This window comes from Lepidochelys olivacea, assembly GCF_965140295.1.
Source record: "Lepidochelys olivacea isolate rLepOli2 genome assembly, chromosome: 2".
Lineage (NCBI taxonomy): Eukaryota > Metazoa > Chordata > Testudines > Cheloniidae > Lepidochelys > Lepidochelys olivacea.
In genome coordinates, this window is record NC_140412.1 from 34,531,347 (window position 1) to 34,549,418 (window position 18,072).

Below are 18,072 nucleotides of genomic sequence, written 5' to 3' on the forward strand. Positions count from 1 at the left end.
ACAAGACAAATGGTAATAGACAGATAATGACATAATGGATAAAGTACTTGAGTAATTAAAGAAAACATGCTAAAATCCTTTGGCTATGATTTATAATGTGCATTTTAAAAAATCACCAAGACTCTTTTCAGGAAGTATATCTAAAATCTCGTATCATGGTAAAATTGCCGGATTAGCATGATGCAATTAAGATTAGATTTTATACATGGTGCTGTGTGGCCTCTATTCCTCCTGAAGTCACTGGCAATTGAGGGGGTTCAGCTCCTTGTAGGACTGATCACTTTGTCCAATATCTTTGCCATAAGTCAAACACTTTTAAGAAAAGTAAGACCCGGTTACTGTCACGCAAATTCAGGACTAGAGAGACCCTAGAGAGGGGTTTTACAGGAGCTCTTAATTTCTACAGGGCTGCTGCAGAAGAGTAGGCAGTCTGTGTCATCTTTGTTTACCTTATGCAGTGTCCATCTGCTGAGACAAAATGCAAGCCGTGAGGTATTAAAAAAAGAACGCTGTCAGAGTAGGGGCACTATATCTGTGAGAAATGCTTCACATAGTTTCCAATATCACAAACTCCCCCTGCTTCTATTTAAATCCCTGTAGCTCTCTCCTCTGGAGGTTATTCAGTCTAGGATATTCATTCACTAGGTGGTTACCACAAGAGAGAGAGAAGCAGCAGCAGCAGACAGCAACATGCCTCCAGAAGAAAGCCAAAAAGCTATGCCTGCAAAAAGGGCCATCAAAAAGATCCGAACCACCAGCCTAGTAATCAGCTTGGCACGAGGCTGGCAACAGTGGGCAAGCGACCACAACACAAAGCAAGCCCAAGAGCCCCCAGGATGGATGCCCAATGCAGAAGAACCACCAACTGAGCCACCAAAAGAAAGGCTATTATCAAGATGGCCTGTTTCTACTAAGAGCAACCAAGAAAAGGGTGAGGAAAAATCCTCAGGGAAGGAGGCAGTGGCTAAAGGGGATGTAGAAAAAGATACAAGTGAATCTGATGAAGCTCTCAGAAAGCTTAACATTAAAAGCAAAGAAGTGACCAAAACCGTTGTAAGTAAAGTCTATGAAAGAGGAAATGACATTAGCCTCCTCAGTGATAGATATGAGAAGGATAATGGGAGCTCAGAGATCTGCGGGTGCAAGGAGGAGTCAAGTAATTTTGACAAAATCCTTGGTGACAAAATGTCTCCTACAAGGCGAAGGAAGTGCTCAAATCTGGTGACAGAGCTAACCAAGGGTTGGAAACAGATGGAACAAGAGGATAAAGTCCCAGAGTTAGAGATACATAAATGTCGCAGTGACAGCATGGATACGGAGGACAGTGGTTATGGGGGCGAGGCAGAAGATAGACTCGAGCAAGAAGACGCTGACCACATTATGAGGATTAAACGACCCATGCCAGCACTGTAAGTGAACAAACACTTCATTAGGGTTCACCAAAATGGTTGTTAGTCCCTGAGGAAGATATAGTTTCCAGGAGGGAGAGGAAAAAATGGAAGCCAAAATTTTAGTAGCTGGATAAGGGCCAAAGGGAGATTATCAAGTGTTAAGAAAAGGCAGACCCTCATTTCCACCCTTGATTTAATAACTTCAAACTCACAAAGACTTCATGGGACTTAGATCCTTACTCGCACAGCATGAGTAAAATACTCATATTGATTATTGTGATAAATAGTTCACCCCAAAGTCATTGGTTGAAACGTATCTCCATAAACCATGTGATAAAAAAGTTTGAATCTTGAATAGATTCCTAAAAATTTAATTCGCTCTGTGGATAAAGATCAACAGAGAAATGGGCTAAAGTCATTGAATAAATTATTTGAAATGAATAGCATTCCAAACTTTAACAGAAATAAACAAGGAAAAGATTGAAAGGGTCAAGGTCCACCAAAGTTTGCCTTCTAGCCACCAATCACAGGAAATTTATGATTTGGAACACACCCACCTGAGCCTAACAGATGATCGATGCTAGAAGGAAAGACATGATCTGGACAATATTTTAAAAAGCAGCCTCCTTCATGCAAAGTTGTACTCACTTGCAACCATTCCCATGTTAACTTTTCCAGCACTAACACACCTATGCATGCACCTGATGGAATGTATATCAACTGCATGCATGTGTTTGTGCTAAAAATATGCACAGTCATTTTGGATACAAACTTGTATGCACAAAAATGGAGGCTGGGTTGAGATTCCTTTGAAACTGAGGGTTTGTCTGCATTACCCGCAGGATCAATGGGCAACGGGTTGATTTATCATGTCTAGTCTAGACACAATAAATCGACCACCGAGCATTCTCCCGTCGACTCCGGTACTCACTGGAGCGAGAGGTGCAGGTGGAGTCAACAGGGGAGAGTCAGCTGTCAACTCACTGCAGTGAAGACACCATGGTGAGTAGATCTAAGTATGTCGACTTCAGCTACTTTATTCACGTAGCTGAAGTTACGTAACTTAGATCGATTCCCCCACCCCCAGTGTAGACCAGGCTTGAGATTTGACTCCCACTTTCTTGCATACATGAACACACTTTGGGGGTTGTGGTGGATAATCAATCCCACTGGAACACTGTGGCCGAAATGGATATGGCAGGACTTGGATGCACAATTAGGGGGCTCTCGAGCAGGAATAGAAGGATTATTTTACCTCTGTATTTGACGCTGGTGTGACTGCTGCTGGAATACGGTTCTGTGTCCTCCATTTAAGAATGATGTCGATAAATGGGAGAGGGTTCAGAGAATGATTAAAGGATTAGACAACATGCCTCACAGTGATAGGCTAAACAGATGGAGCTCATAGAGTCTATCAAAAAAAGATTAAGGGGTGACTTGATTACAGTCAATAAGTTCCTAGATAGGGAACAAATATTTGATAATGAGCTCTTCAGTCTAGCAGAGAAAGGAATAATATGACCCAATGACTGGAAGCTGAAGCTAGACAAATTCAGACTGGAAATAAGGCATACATTTTTAACAGTGATGGTAATTAACCATTGGAACAATTTACCAAAGGTGATAGTGGATTCTCCATCACTAACAATTTTTAAATCAAAACTGGATGTTTTTCTAACAGATCTGCTCTAGGAATTATTTAGGGGAAATTCTATGGCCTGTGTTATAGATGAATGATTACAATGGTCCCTTGGGTCTAGGAATCTATGAAAAATGCTAAATTTACAGTTATTAAAGAAATCAATTCAACCCTGTGCATGTAAGCAAAAATCACCATAGTGAAGTTTCTGACCACTTTTTTGGCTCCTTTAGCATAAGTGTTTCAGTTGACTAAGGATGGGCTTAAGCTCATGCTTAAAGTTAAGCATGTGCTTAAGTGTTTTATTGAATTGGAACCTACATAAGTTTCTGGATTCTGCTCACTTAAAGTAGGTAAATATAAAATAAATCATCTGAGACAAACAAACTTACAAAAACATTACATTTGCTGCAAACATTGTGATTATAACTCAGAGATATAGAACTGGTCTGATTATTTAGTCAGTCAAGAAAGACACTGTACTTTGGTATTGTTTCTCTACAGAATTGAACACCAAGCATGAATTATCAAGTGTGAAATCCCAGACATGTCAGAAAAATCACTATAATCAAATCTTACAAAATAACGTTTTATCCGTCAGAAACATTCTGATGTGTAGGAGGTTCCCGTATGTCTGCAAAATGTCATGAGGAAAACAGAAAGAGCACAATCTGTTATTTAGGTTAAGAATTGCAGCATATTTAACTTTTATTTTAAATATACGTGGAAAGAATTATTTTGAAAAACATACCTCTCCTATAATGAATTAAACAGCAAGTCTTAATCTTAGCACCAAAGTGAACTTTAAGTACTATTTCCTTGTAAGGGTTCCTGTTTGAAGATTACAAACAAAAAATGTATGTTAATTTTTGACTCCATGTGTTACCAAAATAATCAGGGGGTTCAAATCCAGATATCGCAATCAGTGGAGAACTCTCATTCATTTCAGTACAAACAGGATTTGGCCTACAGAGGTAGCTCCAAGAGGAATAGCAGATTCTGACTGAAATTCCGAGACATGCCCTGACATCAAACAGCTCCTCACAAGGTCTCCCACAGAGCAGACTTTGCAGAAAAAGGCTGCAAGCAGTTGGATTGTAGCTTGCCCTTCCAATAGAGTCACTTTAATTTCAGGAAAACAAATTATCCACACACCAGAGACACTCCAAGAGGGAAATTGATCTTTATATATATAAATATATAAAAATGTACTTTCTACAAAGTAAATACTATTGTAAACATTTGCCTTACCTGAAGAGCGCTGCATATAGACATAAAGCAAGCTAGACTTGTTTGCAAACCTTAAAAGGAAAAAATTTAACAGAGGTGTATAAGCTTCCTTGCCGCCTGTAAGACAGCAATAGAAACTGCTTGGAATAAAAGGAAGAGGGGGAAACAGAGAAAAAGAACTTCCTAGATCAGTGATACTCAGACCTCAGTGGTTGAGAAGCCAAAATAGCAATCAACATGACCCAAAAGAGCCAGAGTAGTGTGAATTCATTGTTTCATTTACGCTCTCATATGAGTGAGAGAGAGAGAGAGAGAGAGAATATCTCACAGGAAAATGACTGATCCATGGGTGGCAGGTATAATAGGTCAGGGTACCATGGCCGCCAGATCCCCAATTCTGGGGTTTTGGGGACGGGGGGGAGTTTTTATTGTGCCCCATGCAGATTCCAGGGTGGCTGAGGAGGAAGTATGTGCTATTCAGCTTTCTGGGTTCATCAGTAATCTCCCTGGAGTCCGAATACAGTAACTCCTCACTTAAAGTCGCTCTGGTTAACGTTTCATTGTTACGTTGCTGATCAATTAGGGAACATGCTCGTTTAAAGTTGTGCAATGCTCCTTTATAAGGCCGTTTGGCAGCCGCCTGCTTTGTCCACTGCTTGCAGGAAGAGCAGCCCGTTGGAGCTAGCTGGTGGGGGCTTGGCACCAGGGTGGACCGGCAGCCCCCTGCTCTCTTAAGTTCCCTGTGCAGCAGCCGCCCAGCAGGCTATCAGTTGCCGGCAGTTCAGCTGTCCCTCCCCACATTGCCATGTGCTGCTCCTGCCCTCCCCTTGGAGCTGCTCCTGCTCCCGGGAGCCTCCTGCTTCCTGTGCGGGGAGGGGAATGGGGCGGCTGTCAGCATGTCCCCCTACTCCTGCACCCTGCTTACCCCTTCTCCACATAGAGCAGGGTGGGGACACAGAGAGAGCGAGCCTGGGGCAGCAGCTGCTATCTCAACTTCCTAATTGACTTAAAAAGAAATGTTCTTAAGAGTTGGGTCAGCATACTTAAAGGGGCAATGTGCATCTCTCTCTCTCTTCCCCACACACAGGGTGTGTGTCTGTTCCTGTCTGCCATGCTATGTCCCCTCCCTCCAGTCATGCTGCCTTGTAGAGTGTGAGGCTACATTAACAACAATGGGTTAACCCTTGAGGGCTCAGCCAAAAGCTAGTTCATCCTTTAGCAGTAAGGCATTCCCTGGGAAATTCCCACCCACCAACTTCACCACCTCAACCAAGCTTCACAGTCATCATTGCTGTGTACAGTATTAAATTGTTTGTTTAAAATATATAGTGTGTGTGTATATAAAATACAATACATAGTTTTTTGTCTGGTGAAAAAAATTTCCCTGGAACCTAACCCCCCCATTTACATTAATTCTTATGGGGAAATTGGATTCACTTAACATCATTTCGCTTAAAGTTGCATTTTTCAGGAACATAACTACAGCATTAAGCGAGGAGTTACTGTACTGCAAATACTGCCTTCTCAGCCGCCCCGGAACCTGCATGGGACATATCAAAAGCTTCTTCCAGACCTGAGAGATGCTTTTCCCCGCGCCACTTGGGGTCTGGGGAGGGAAGGGAAGGAGAGGCGTGAAGCAGCTGCAGCTGGCCCGGGACTCCTCCAGGCAGGTGGTGGGAGGCTCGGGGTCATGGTGGTCCAGCCACAGGGGCAGAAGGGGTGGAGCTAGGGCTAGCCTCCCCAAAGGGGGGCTCCACCCACCGCCCATGTCCTGATCAAGTATTATCATCTTATCAACTAGAGTTGGGTAATAACATGGTAAAATCATCCTGATTGGTTAATAATTAAATTACACAGTTGTTTAATATCATGTGCTACAAGGAGTTGCAGGAGATACATTGAAGAGCCACTTGTGGCTCACGGGCCTCAGTCTGAGTATCACTGGCCTAGATTATTCAAGATACCTGGGGTATTTTTTAGCTTCAGCTTATTTTTAACATCACTTTCAAATTCAGCATCTAAGGCTGGGATTTGCAAGAGAGCCTGCAGGATTTAGGGTAGAATTTTCCAAAGTGTACAACTCACTTAGCAGCCTAAGTGAGTTGGGCACTTTTGCAACATTAAGCCTTAGGTACCCAAATCCATTAAACATCCCATGGTAGCTGGACACTGAACTCCCTCAAGCCTCTTTGAAAATCCCAGCCTAAGAATTTAGGCCCAGATTTGTAAAGGTATTGATGCATTGCTAAATGTAGCATTGTAATGTCCAATGGATTTAGGAGTCTAAAGTTCATTTTTAAAATGGATTTAATGACTTAGGAGCCAAAATCCCATTGACAGTCAGTAGGATTTAGGTTCCTAAATCCATTCTGAAAATATTTAGGCTTCTAAATCAGTTAGGCACTGCAATGTTTATTTAATAAGATAACCCCTGCCCCCTCTATTGGAAGAATGTTCATAGATTCATAGCTTCTAAGGCCAGAAGGTTCTATTGTGACCATACAATGAGGGAGAAAATCCATGAGTGGATCCTTGTAGTTTTCCTCCTGTTGCAGGATTCACTGAGTAAGGGAGCCAGCTGGCCCTGGGTTGCCTTTTCCTCTTAGGAGCCATGTCTCCACTGCCTCGCATTGTGTGTAGTCATCTACACCTATGCCAAGTAAGAGCAGACTGAGTGCAAAACCTATCAAATCAGAATAGAAGGATTTTATACCCACTTTAAACACACTTAGCCTGGACATAAAAAAGCTTCACAAGGCACCAGGGCTGTGGAGAATCGGGGCCAGCGTGTTCATAGTAAAAAGAAAAGGAGTACTTGTGGCACCTTAGAGACTAACCAATTTATTTGAGCATGAGCTTTCGTGAGCTACAGCTCACTTCATCGGATGCATACCGTGGAAACTGCAGCAGACTTTATATACACACAGAGAATATGAAACAATACCTCCTCCCACCCCACTGTCCTGCTGGTAATAGCTTATCTAAAGTGATCATCAGGTTGGGCCATTTCCAGCACAAATCCAGGTTTTCTCACCCTCCACCCCCCCCCACACACAAATTTACTCTCCTGCTGGTGATAGCCCATCCAAAGTGACAACTCTTTACACAATGTGCATGATAATCAAGTTGGGCCATTTCCTGCACAAATCCAGGTTCTCTCACTCCCTCACCCCCCTCCCAAAAACCACACACACAAACTCACTATCCTGCTGCTAATAGCTCATCCAAAGTGACCACTCTCCCTACAATGTGCATGATAATCAACGTGGGCCATTTCCAGCACAAATCCAGGTTTTCTCACACCCACCCCCCACCCCCATACACACACAAACTCACTCTCCTGCTGGTAATAGCTCATCCAAACTGACCACTCTCCAAGTTTAAATCCAAGTTAAACCAGAACATCTGGGGGGGGAGGGGTAGGAAAAACAAGGGGAAATAGGCTACCTTGCATAATGACTTAGCCATTCCCAGTCTCTATTTAAGCCTAAATTAATAGTATCCAATTTGCAAATGAATTCCAATTCAGCAGTTTCTCGCTGGAGTCTGGATTTGAAGTTTATTTGTTTTAAGATAGCGACCTTCATGTCTGTGATTGCGTGACCAGAGAGATTGAAGTGTTCTCCGACTGGTTTATGAATGTTATAATTCTTGACATCTGATTTGTGTCCATTTATTCTTTTACGTAGAGACTGTCCAGTTTGACCAATGTACATGGCAGAGGGGCATTGCTGACACATGATGGCATATATCACATTGGTGGATGTGCAGGTGAACGAGCCTCTGATAGTGTGGCTGATGTTATTAGGCCCTGTGATGGTGTCCCCTGAATAGATATGTGGGCACAATTGGCAACGGGCTTTGTTGCAAGGATAAGTTCCTGGGTTAGTGGTTCTGTTGTGTGGTATGTGGTTGTTGGTGAGTATTTGCTTCAGGTTGCGGGGCTGTCTGTAGGCAAGGACTGGCCTGTCTCCCAAGATTTGTGAGAGTGTTGGGTCATCCTTTAGGATAGGTTGTAGATCCTTAATAATGCGTGTATATTATATATATATCATAGTGTATCCGAATCACCATGTCAGAAATGAGAGCCCTGGAAGTAGAGCTGGTGTAATAATGCCAAAACAGATACATTGATCTATCTGCAAACAGACAGATGGACTCTGCTCCACTGCTATCCCTGTGGTCACATCATTAGTTATCTATAAATATCAGCAGCTTTTCACAGAAGCGTTCATGTTTCACAAATTTTAGCACAAAGAGAGCTCTAAAAATTCAAACCAGAAGGGCCTTATTCACTGTTCATCTTTCTTCTGTTTCAGTCATCCAATCAGGGAGCAGACCAATACCATGTTATACAGATGACTAATCACGTCCCACAAATAATGAATGGCTAATAGCCAATATGAAACAGTTCTCAAATAGAGGCTGAGAACTGACCAGTAATACAAATAAAGTTCATTGTACAGCCTCAGAAATCAGGATCAGTATGTTGGCAATTCACAAACAGGGTGGAAAGAGAATACATTTGCAAAGGGTGTTATCTGCAACTAATAATGTGACCAGCTCTACCTGGAACCAACCCAAATTAAAATGAACTGCTCACTAAAAATAAAATGCATCTGTAGCAAGGAAGTAACTATCTTTCTACTGGGATGGCCTGAATACCTCTAATACCTTATATGTCAAACATTAATGCAGTTACCTGGGAGAACAGAAGATTAACCATACATACTGAGGTGTAAATGGGTAAAATAACACCTTTTATAGTTCTTACAGCTGTCTGCCTTACTGAAATCTGCTTGGAAAGAATAATTTTTTTGCATTTATAATGCTGCTTTTAGGATTATATTTTTTTAAAATCCAGTCATATATTTCACTTTAAATTTATATTCTTGGAACGTACCATAAACCTGCTATTTTTGTTAATCATTCAGTTTTGCTTTAACAACCACACTTATTTTTTGTTTTTTTTATTTGTTTGGTTTTAAATAAGGCAGTCTTCTGTTTCCCTTCTAAGTTTCAGTGAGAACACACAGTGCCAGTAATTATTTCTCACATCAGCACCCACATCCATGCCAGCTGTAACTCTAGCTGGAGTCAGACTGATCTCCCAGCAGACTACATGCAAATTTCTACGTGCTGGGATGATAATATTTAGTCTGTACCTAAAAACAAAACTGGTGGTGCATGAGTAAAATGAAAACTGCCACACTGAAGAAAACAGTGTTGACGTTCTCATGCATTAGGCAACCAAAGAAACAGAGGGAAATGACAGCACAGATCAGGCAAAGGACAACATCCCCTTAGACATACAGAATGCATTCTTGCAAATATGCCTTATTATTATTATTATTATTACTGAAAACGTGGTAGTGTCCCGAGGCCCCAGTTTGGATCAGGGAACCATTGTGTTAGGCGCTGTACAAACACAGAAGATGACATGTTCTCTGCCTCAAGCAGTTGACAACATATGAGAGAGAGGCTAATCTGAAAAAATAAACTGGAAGTCAGTGTATTTACTGGTTAACGCCTCAAGAAAGTAGACCGTGGGGCAAATAGAAATGTGAAAAGCAGGAAAGGTTAAACTGTATGAGGCATGTAGAAGAGGCAAAGTGAGAATTAGATTATCCCTAGCCAAGTAGGGTGTGAGAGTAAAAAATAAATGTGAAATAAAGTGGTGCTAATCTAGGCATCTTGGGAAAAGATTAGAATGGAAAGGCGGTAACAGTATTTGGTTAGAAAGGAGGATTAAAGAGCTAGGTGGGAACAGAAAACGTAGGAGACAAAGTAAATAAAAGAACAATCAGAGAATGCAGAGTTCAACAATGCTGCCTCCTTCAGTTCTCCTGATCCCAGGAAATTGCTGCCACAGGAGTTTTGCAGAGTTCCATAGGGAGTAGGGAGGACACAAGCTAAGCATATGAGTAAGGGAAAACCACTCTCAGTGTATGTCTACTCAGCAAAGAAAACCCACTGGCTTGTGGGGCTCGGGTTGTGGGGCTGTTTCATTGCTGTATAAACCTCTGGGCTCAAGCTGGAGCCTGGGCTACTGGGACTCTGTGAGGGTCCCAGAGCCCGGGCTCCCGCACAGACCTGGAAGTCCATGCAGCAACATAGCCTCTTTATTGAGAGTTGGGGAAGTGGTCAGTCAAGGAGCCCAGTGGGGGCCACGGCTGGGCAGGATGTTTTGTGTGGGGGACTTGCTTCCAAACAGGACAACAGAACAATAACTCAGTCAAAAGCTCACCAAGTTCTCGCTGCTGACCTGGCAACAAGCTGCACAGCTGGTTTGCTGATAGTACTGCAATGTAATGTTGTAACACTCTTCTGCCAGACCTTCATCTTACACACACACACAATATTCCATGATTGCAAATTAGAGGGAAACAAAATAGTGCTTTACATCATTATGTTCCTGACTGTCCTGTGTTTTACACCACATCACTGGTGCAACTGACTTTAAAAAATCAACCTAATTGGCCCAGGGAGATCACACCCCAGGTGTCCTCCAGTGCCATAGAAGTGAGATAGGGGCCATCACCCTTTCTCTCCTCTACCAGCAGAGCAGGGGCAGAGGTGTCATTGGGGAGAAGCGCCTGTGGATGGGATACTTGGTTGCATTTTGGCCCCATTGGGCCATTGCAGCCAGGTAGGTTAGAGCTGCCCTCAGAGTAGTAACAGCATCAGGGGCTTTAAACCATTTGCCTTGATTTGCACTCTGCAATATGACTGTATCTCAGGACTTGGCCCAATACCTAGGAATGACATTGTAGCCATGGATGTTTTTAGCAAGTTCAAGGTTGAATGGGATTAGTGTGTAGTCAGGGCAACACCTTCCTGCCCTTTGGGCCTTTGAAAATCTAACTAAATGAGCTAAAAATGTTGGGTCACATGTTTTATTTGGGGCTTACTCCAATGAAAAGTAAGTATTTTCCTATTGTATGGGATAGTAGATTCTTACATTGACATGCTCCTCATCATACTTGTCTTATACTTATGCACACTGTTGTATTAGTTAAATCAAAACTGACTGAAAGGGGCAGATTTTCAGACACTGGCCCCATTTTTTCCATCATGAATAGCAGTGGGTGCCACTTTTGTACTTGCAATTATTGGTACTTCAAATTTAGTTCACTTCAATTTCTAGGCCCTTGATGAACTGACAGAAACAGGGAGAAGGATAACTAAGTGAGCAAGTAAATTGGAGAGGTAATTGTATTCACTCTTTTGCACCCACAGAGTGGGTTAATGCTAGGCAGAAAATGTGGCTAACAAAATTGAGATCCAACATATAAGTTGGAGTCTTATGTAAGATCAGCCTGGCAATGAATGTGTTGCTTTTAAATACAAAATTGATAGATAAATGTAATGCACCTATACTGAAGAACTAACTTTAGAATTAGTAAAAATATGCCATCTAGTGGTTAGTACTCCGGACTGGAGAAAGTTGGGTCTTACAAAAGAAAACGGTAAATAGCACAAATGAGCCCCTAAAAGTAGTGAAATGAAAAAAAAAATCAAGCCCCATTTTTGTTTCTTTTAGTGCAAGCAGGTTTACAGAAGAACTAAGCAGCAAGACCCACAGGAAATACAGTCCTGTTAATGCTCTGAAGGGCAGATGGCAAGAATGGGCAGACCAGCATGTGATAACGCAAAAGCTGAATCCTTTCAGTGAGGAATTTGACTACCAGCTGGCCCAGTCGACACGCCTGCACAAAGGAGATAAGGGCTATGGTCGTCCTAAAGAGGGAACTAAAACTGCTGAAAGGGCCAAGAGAGCGGAGACTCACATCCACCGGGAGATAAGAGATATGTGCTTTATCATTGCAACAATGGCTCCGCTGAGGCACGATGGCAAGATCCAAGTCACTTTTGGGGAACTCTTTGACAGATATGTCCGTATTTCAGACAAGGTTGTTGGGATTCTCATGAGAGCTAGGAAACATGGGTTGGTGGACTTTGAGGGAGAAATGTTATGGCAAGGCAGGGATGATCATGTCATAATCACTTTATTGAAATAAATGTACAACCCATTATGGTAAAACTTAAGATACATCAATTTTTCCATTGCTGCCAGTTACCTCACCATTAAATAGTCAACGTTTTGAATATAGGAATTTACCATGCTGTCGGAAAGATACTTAAAATTTGTTCTAGGGACTTTTTTATAGTTATGCCTGTGATACCAAGCATCCTTTTGCTATCCCCTTTGTATTGTGCCCTCCAGCAACAGAGTTTGCAACATTATAAAGTTATTTCCTACTCAGACAAGGATGGATGTTGAAGAACTGAAGTGAATACATGTATTGAATGCACCAAAATAAATGTAAAAGCATAATGGCAGCAAGACAGCTGCACCTCAATCCCAACCCTGAGTTGGTTTCAGGTACAAGACTTCCCCCACCCTAAATTAACTTAGATGGGATTTTTGGAGTTATGAAGCGTGTTGGATCAGGAACCAACTGAGAATATGAACTTTAATGTGCAACCTATTAAATTGACCTTTCAGTCCTGTCCTATATTTCATAATTAAGTCACTAAAAATCTATTTAAGGGCATACAAATTGAATTTGAATGTACAGTTATCTGCATTTACGACTAAGGTATAGGATATACCACAGTTATTTCCTATTCTAAGTATAACAAAACACTACTGCAGACACCATGGTGTAGTAACTAATTGACAAATGTTGATGTTTTAATGGTGAGCACTGTATTTGTGATGTTTTCCCTTACATTTCATACACAAAGTAAGATAAAACTGCTCTCTTGCACAAAGATGGCTTTATATTTAAGACTGAGAAATGGATGGAATGGTGGCATACATCCCCTACAGAAAAATATTGAACACAAGGCAAGACTTGAATGCATAGAGGATAAGGAAATTCATGAAAATGACTGCATATTAGTATATAGAAATGATTTCCTATTCAATATATCTATAGCATTAAAGGGAAATTAACATACAGCACATAATTCCAGGAACAAGTAGAGAATATGTGTATGGTGCTAGACACTTGTAAACAGCTGCATTACAGAAAATGTACAAGTTCAAGATGCAGGAGTAGCAACAACAGGGACATTTTCCAGTAGACAGACTACTTCTACAGACTACTTCTGTGAGTGAGGAACACGAGCAATATTTTTTCTAATTAAAGAGAACACGTCGTCTGTGTATTCAGAAAGCCAGTGTTTCATAAGATGTTCTACAGAATATGGGCCTAATTCTATAACCCTTATTCATGTTAGGTTGTTCCAATGAAGTCCATGGCACTATTTCAGCCCAAGCAATGTTCCGTGTGGGTAAAGATTTCAGAATTCAGCAATGTATGTTTTAGAAAAAAGTTTAAAATGGTGTTTCTACACTATGTACCTCACTTCTATGCTGTACTATAGTATAGATTTCTATATTGCGTATAATGCTTACTGGATTATATAGACAACAGCTTTTCAAGATTATTACTATGTAAATTTCACACAAAATATACTATTGCCAGAATAAAATGTTCATTTAGGAGGAAAAAAGTTTGGGCAAACAATTTACATACAGTTAAAAATGAGAACCCAAATGGTTTCCTTTAATAAGTTTCTTTCAAACTGAAAGATCAAACATCTTCTTGCAGAAGAAAAGGGTATCCGTACATTTTGCCTCAATTTGGTGAACCAAGAACTGTTAACTTAGCATTAAAACACAAATACTCCAGTTTGAACTTCCTGGTAGGCATATTTTTTGTATGCAAATAAAACAGACCTCAAATTTTTACAGGCAAATAATTCAAGAACCAAATAATAATATGCTCCTACAGTACAATCTTGTTCTAAAACAATATGAACACTGTAAGCAAGGTAACCGATTGTGAAGTTAGCCAAGATAAAAACGGGTATTACATTGCAGGTCTGATCCAATAGCCTTTTTGGTGACAATGCTACTACTCATGCAAATAAGAGCTGCAGGACCAGGCTCAAATTTGCAGATAAATATTGTGATATGAAATGCTGTATGTATAGGTTCTTGCATTACCCTCCCAGGTTCTTAATAATTAAATAGGTATAGTATTCCTATGAAGTCATTTGCCTGTTGTCCTTTAGAAGGCTGTCAAAACAATACCTGAATGACAAATAAAGTGCTAATTTGAGTACCAGCGCTTGCTTATTTTTTCGACCCCTACTTAGAAGAGAAACATGTTCATTCACATATTGTCTGATATATTAAACAGACCATTTTAAAATGTGAACTTCCCCTGCTCCAAGCCACTACCCTGTTAGATACTCATCCTTGCGCTAAGGTCAACGGATCTGTTATAATGGGATATTCATAGCAGCGTACATCCAAGCTGGGAAGCAGCATCATCCTTTGAATAGGACACCCAGAACAAGATAGGTTATATTTGCATATCTTGTACAGCTTCCCCTGGACACTATGGCATGGAGAAAGCTTCTGTCAAAAGAAAGGAAATTACATTGGCTAGGATTGGATGACTAATATGCAGTTAGGTGAAGTTATGAATTGATGGAGATTTGATTACTCTACCCTGAGACTGAGGGTTTATCTTCACTATGGGGGTAAGTCGACCTATTGTACAAAGAGCTACAAAAGGATCTCTCAGAACTGGGTGACAGGGCAACAAAAGGACACATGAAATTTAATGTTGATAAATGCAAAGTAATGCACATTGGAAAACATAATCCTAACTATACATATACAATGATGGGGTCTAAATTAGCTGTTACCACTCAAGAAAGATCTTGGAGTCATGGTGGATAGTTCTCTGAAAACATCCACTCAATGTGCAGCAGCAGTTAAAAAAGCGAACCATGTTGGGAATCATCAAGAAAGAGATCGCTAATAAGACAGAAAATATACATAAATCCATAGTAGGCCAACGCCTTGAATACTGCGTGCAGATGTGGTGGCCCCATCTCAAAAAAGATATTGGAATGGGAAAAGGTTCAGAAAAGGGAAAAAAATGATTAGGGGTATAGAACGGCTTCAGTACGAGGAGAGATTAATAAGACTGGGACTTTTCAGCTTGGAAAATAGGTGACCAAGGGGGGATACGATGGAGGTCTATAAAATCATGAGTAGTATAGAGAAAGTAAATAAGGAAGTGTTATTTACTCCTTCTCATAACACAAGAACAAGGGGCCACCAAATGAAATTAATAGGTAGCAGGTTTAAAACAAACACAAGAAAGTATTTTTTCATCCAATGCACTTTGATCTCTGGAAACTCCTTGCCAGAGGATGTTGCAAAGGCCAATACTATAATGGGGTTCAAAAGGGAGCTAGATAGATTCATGCAAGATAGGTCCATCAATGGCTATTAGCCAGAATGGGCAGGAATGGCGTCCCTAGCCTCTGTTTGCCAGAAGCTGGGATTGGGTGACAGGGCATAGATCACTTGATGATAACCTCTCTGTTCATTTCCTTTAGGGCACCTGCCATTGGCCACTGTCAGAGGACAAGATACTGGGCTTGATGGACTTTTGGTCTGACCCAGTATGGCTGTTATGTTGTATTCTGTTAATTCAGAGATCAAAAGAACATCCTGGTATTTAAATGAATTGTAAACATGGGATTTCTCTGTATTCATCTCTCTTTGAAATGTATAGCAAGTCATATGTGAATGGTGGAGAAACAAGCAAATTGCCTTATGTTAATTCCTATAGCTAAGTACCAGTGATGGACCTCCTTCAAAGTCATCCTAATTACCTTTTGTTCCCAGAGGAATTTCCAACTTGTCAAAGAGGACATAAAATTGTATAAAAGAACCTTGGGTCCTGATTCCGTCATCTCAGATCTTAAGCTTCATCGGTGGAAGTTTGAGGCGCAAGACTGAGGTTCCAGTTATGCTGGTACACCCTAAATATGAGATTTGAACACTGAACATTAACCTTTGAACTATTTCTGAAAGAACTCTTTGCAACTATAAAGCTCACCATCTCTGCTATGAATCTGAACCTCAGTAAATTGAACTCATCTGTATGTGTCAAGGTTCCTCCCCCACTCTGAACTCTAGGGTACAGATGTGGGGACCTGCATGAAAAACCTCCTAAGCTTATCTTTACCAGCTTAGGTCAAAACTTCCCCAAGGTACAAAATATTACCCCTTGGACAGGCCGCTACCACCACCAAACTAATACTGGTTACTGGGGAAGAGCTGTTTGGACGCGTCCTTCCCCCCAAAATACTTCCCAAAACCTTGCACCCCACTTCCTGGACAAGGTTTGGTAAAAAGCCTCACCAATTTGCCTAGGTGACTACAGACCCAGACCCTTGGATCTTAAGAACAATGAACAATCCTCCCAACACTTGCACCCCCCCTTTCCTGGGAAATGTTGGATAAAAAGCCTCACCAATTTGCATAGGTGACCACAAACCCAAACCCTTGGATCTGAGAACAATGAAAAAGCATTCAGTGTTTTACAAGAAGACTTTTAATAAAAAATAGAAGTAAATAGAAATAAAGAAATCCCCCCTGTAAAATCAGGATGGTAGATATCTTACAGGGTAATTAGATTCAAAAACATAGAGAACCCCTCTAGGCAAAACCTTAAGTTACAAAAAAGATACACAGACAGAAATAGTTATTCTATTCAGCACAATTCTTTTCTCAGCCATTTAAAGAAATCATAATCTAACACATACCTAGCTAGATTACTTACTAAAAGTTCTAAGACTCCATTCCTGTTCTGTCCCCGGCCAAGACGACTACAGACAGACCCACAAACCCTTTGTTTCTCTCCCTCCTCCCAGCTTTTGAAAGTATCTTGTCTCCTCATTGGTCATTTTGGTCAGGTGCCAGCGAGGTTACCTTTAGCTTCTTAACCCTTTACAGGTGAGAGGAGCTTTCCCCTGGCCAGGAGGGATTTCAAAGGGGTTTACCCTTCCCTTTATATTTATGACACGCCCCCCAAATCTCAGCTAGGGTGAAACACTGGCTGGGATTTCTTCCTGGAGCTCTAGGAAAACAGAGTTAATAAGACACATGCATCTCTAAATATACTACCAAGTACATAAAGACTAACAATATTTTCCACATCTCAAGGACGATTTTAACCAGTTGATTCTGGGAAACTTTCACGGGAGAGTGCATCAGCCACTTTGTTAGAAGCTCCTGAGATGTGTTGGATGTCGAAATCAAAATCTTGGAGAGCTAAACTCCACCGAAGAAGTTTTCTGTTAGTTTCTTTGACGGTGTGAAGCCACTTTAGTGCAGCATGGTCGGTTTGCAGGTGGAAACGCCGTCCCCAAACATATGGGCGTAGCTTTTCCAGAGCGTAGACAATGGCATAACATTCTTTTTCAGTGACTGACCAGTTGCTTTCCCTCTCAGACAGTTTTTTGCTGAGAAACACTACAGGGTGGAATTCTTGATCAGGTCCTTTCTGCATTAAAACTGCTCCCACACCACGCTCGGATGCATCTGTGGTTACTAGGAACGGTTTGTCAAAGTCTGGGGCCCTTAGTATAGGGTCAGACATGAGTGTCGCTTTAAGCTTGTTAAAGGCCTTCTGACACTTTCCGGTCCACTGAACAGCATTTGGCTGTTTCTTTTTGGTTAGGTCTGTCAGTGGGGCAGCGATTTGGCTGTAGTGCGGTACAAATCGTCTGTAATAACCGGCCAAGCCTAAGAAGGATTGAACCTGTTTCTTTGACTTTGGGACAGGCCACTTTTGGATAGCATCCACTTTGGCCTGTAGGGGGCTGATAGTTCCTTGACCCACCTGGTGTCCAAGGTAAGTCACTCTGTTTAGGCCTATTTGACACTTCTTAGCCTTAACAGTTAGTCCTGCCTCCCTTATGCGCTCA

General features: G+C 41.4%; 1 protein-coding gene across 1 annotated transcript; it reads left to right on the top strand.

Annotated features, from left to right (window-relative positions):
* Positions 1-690: 690 nt before the first annotated feature.
* Positions 691-12,281, top strand: ABRA (actin binding Rho activating protein; the record flags this gene model as incomplete). The annotated part of the gene is made up of 2 exons (XM_084621682.1): positions 691-1,409; positions 11,804-12,281. 2 exons carry the CDS (start codon positions 691-693, stop codon positions 12,279-12,281), a joined length of 1,197 nt encoding a protein of 398 aa, XP_084477808.1.
* Between the last annotated feature and the right edge of the window lie 5,791 nt (positions 12,282-18,072).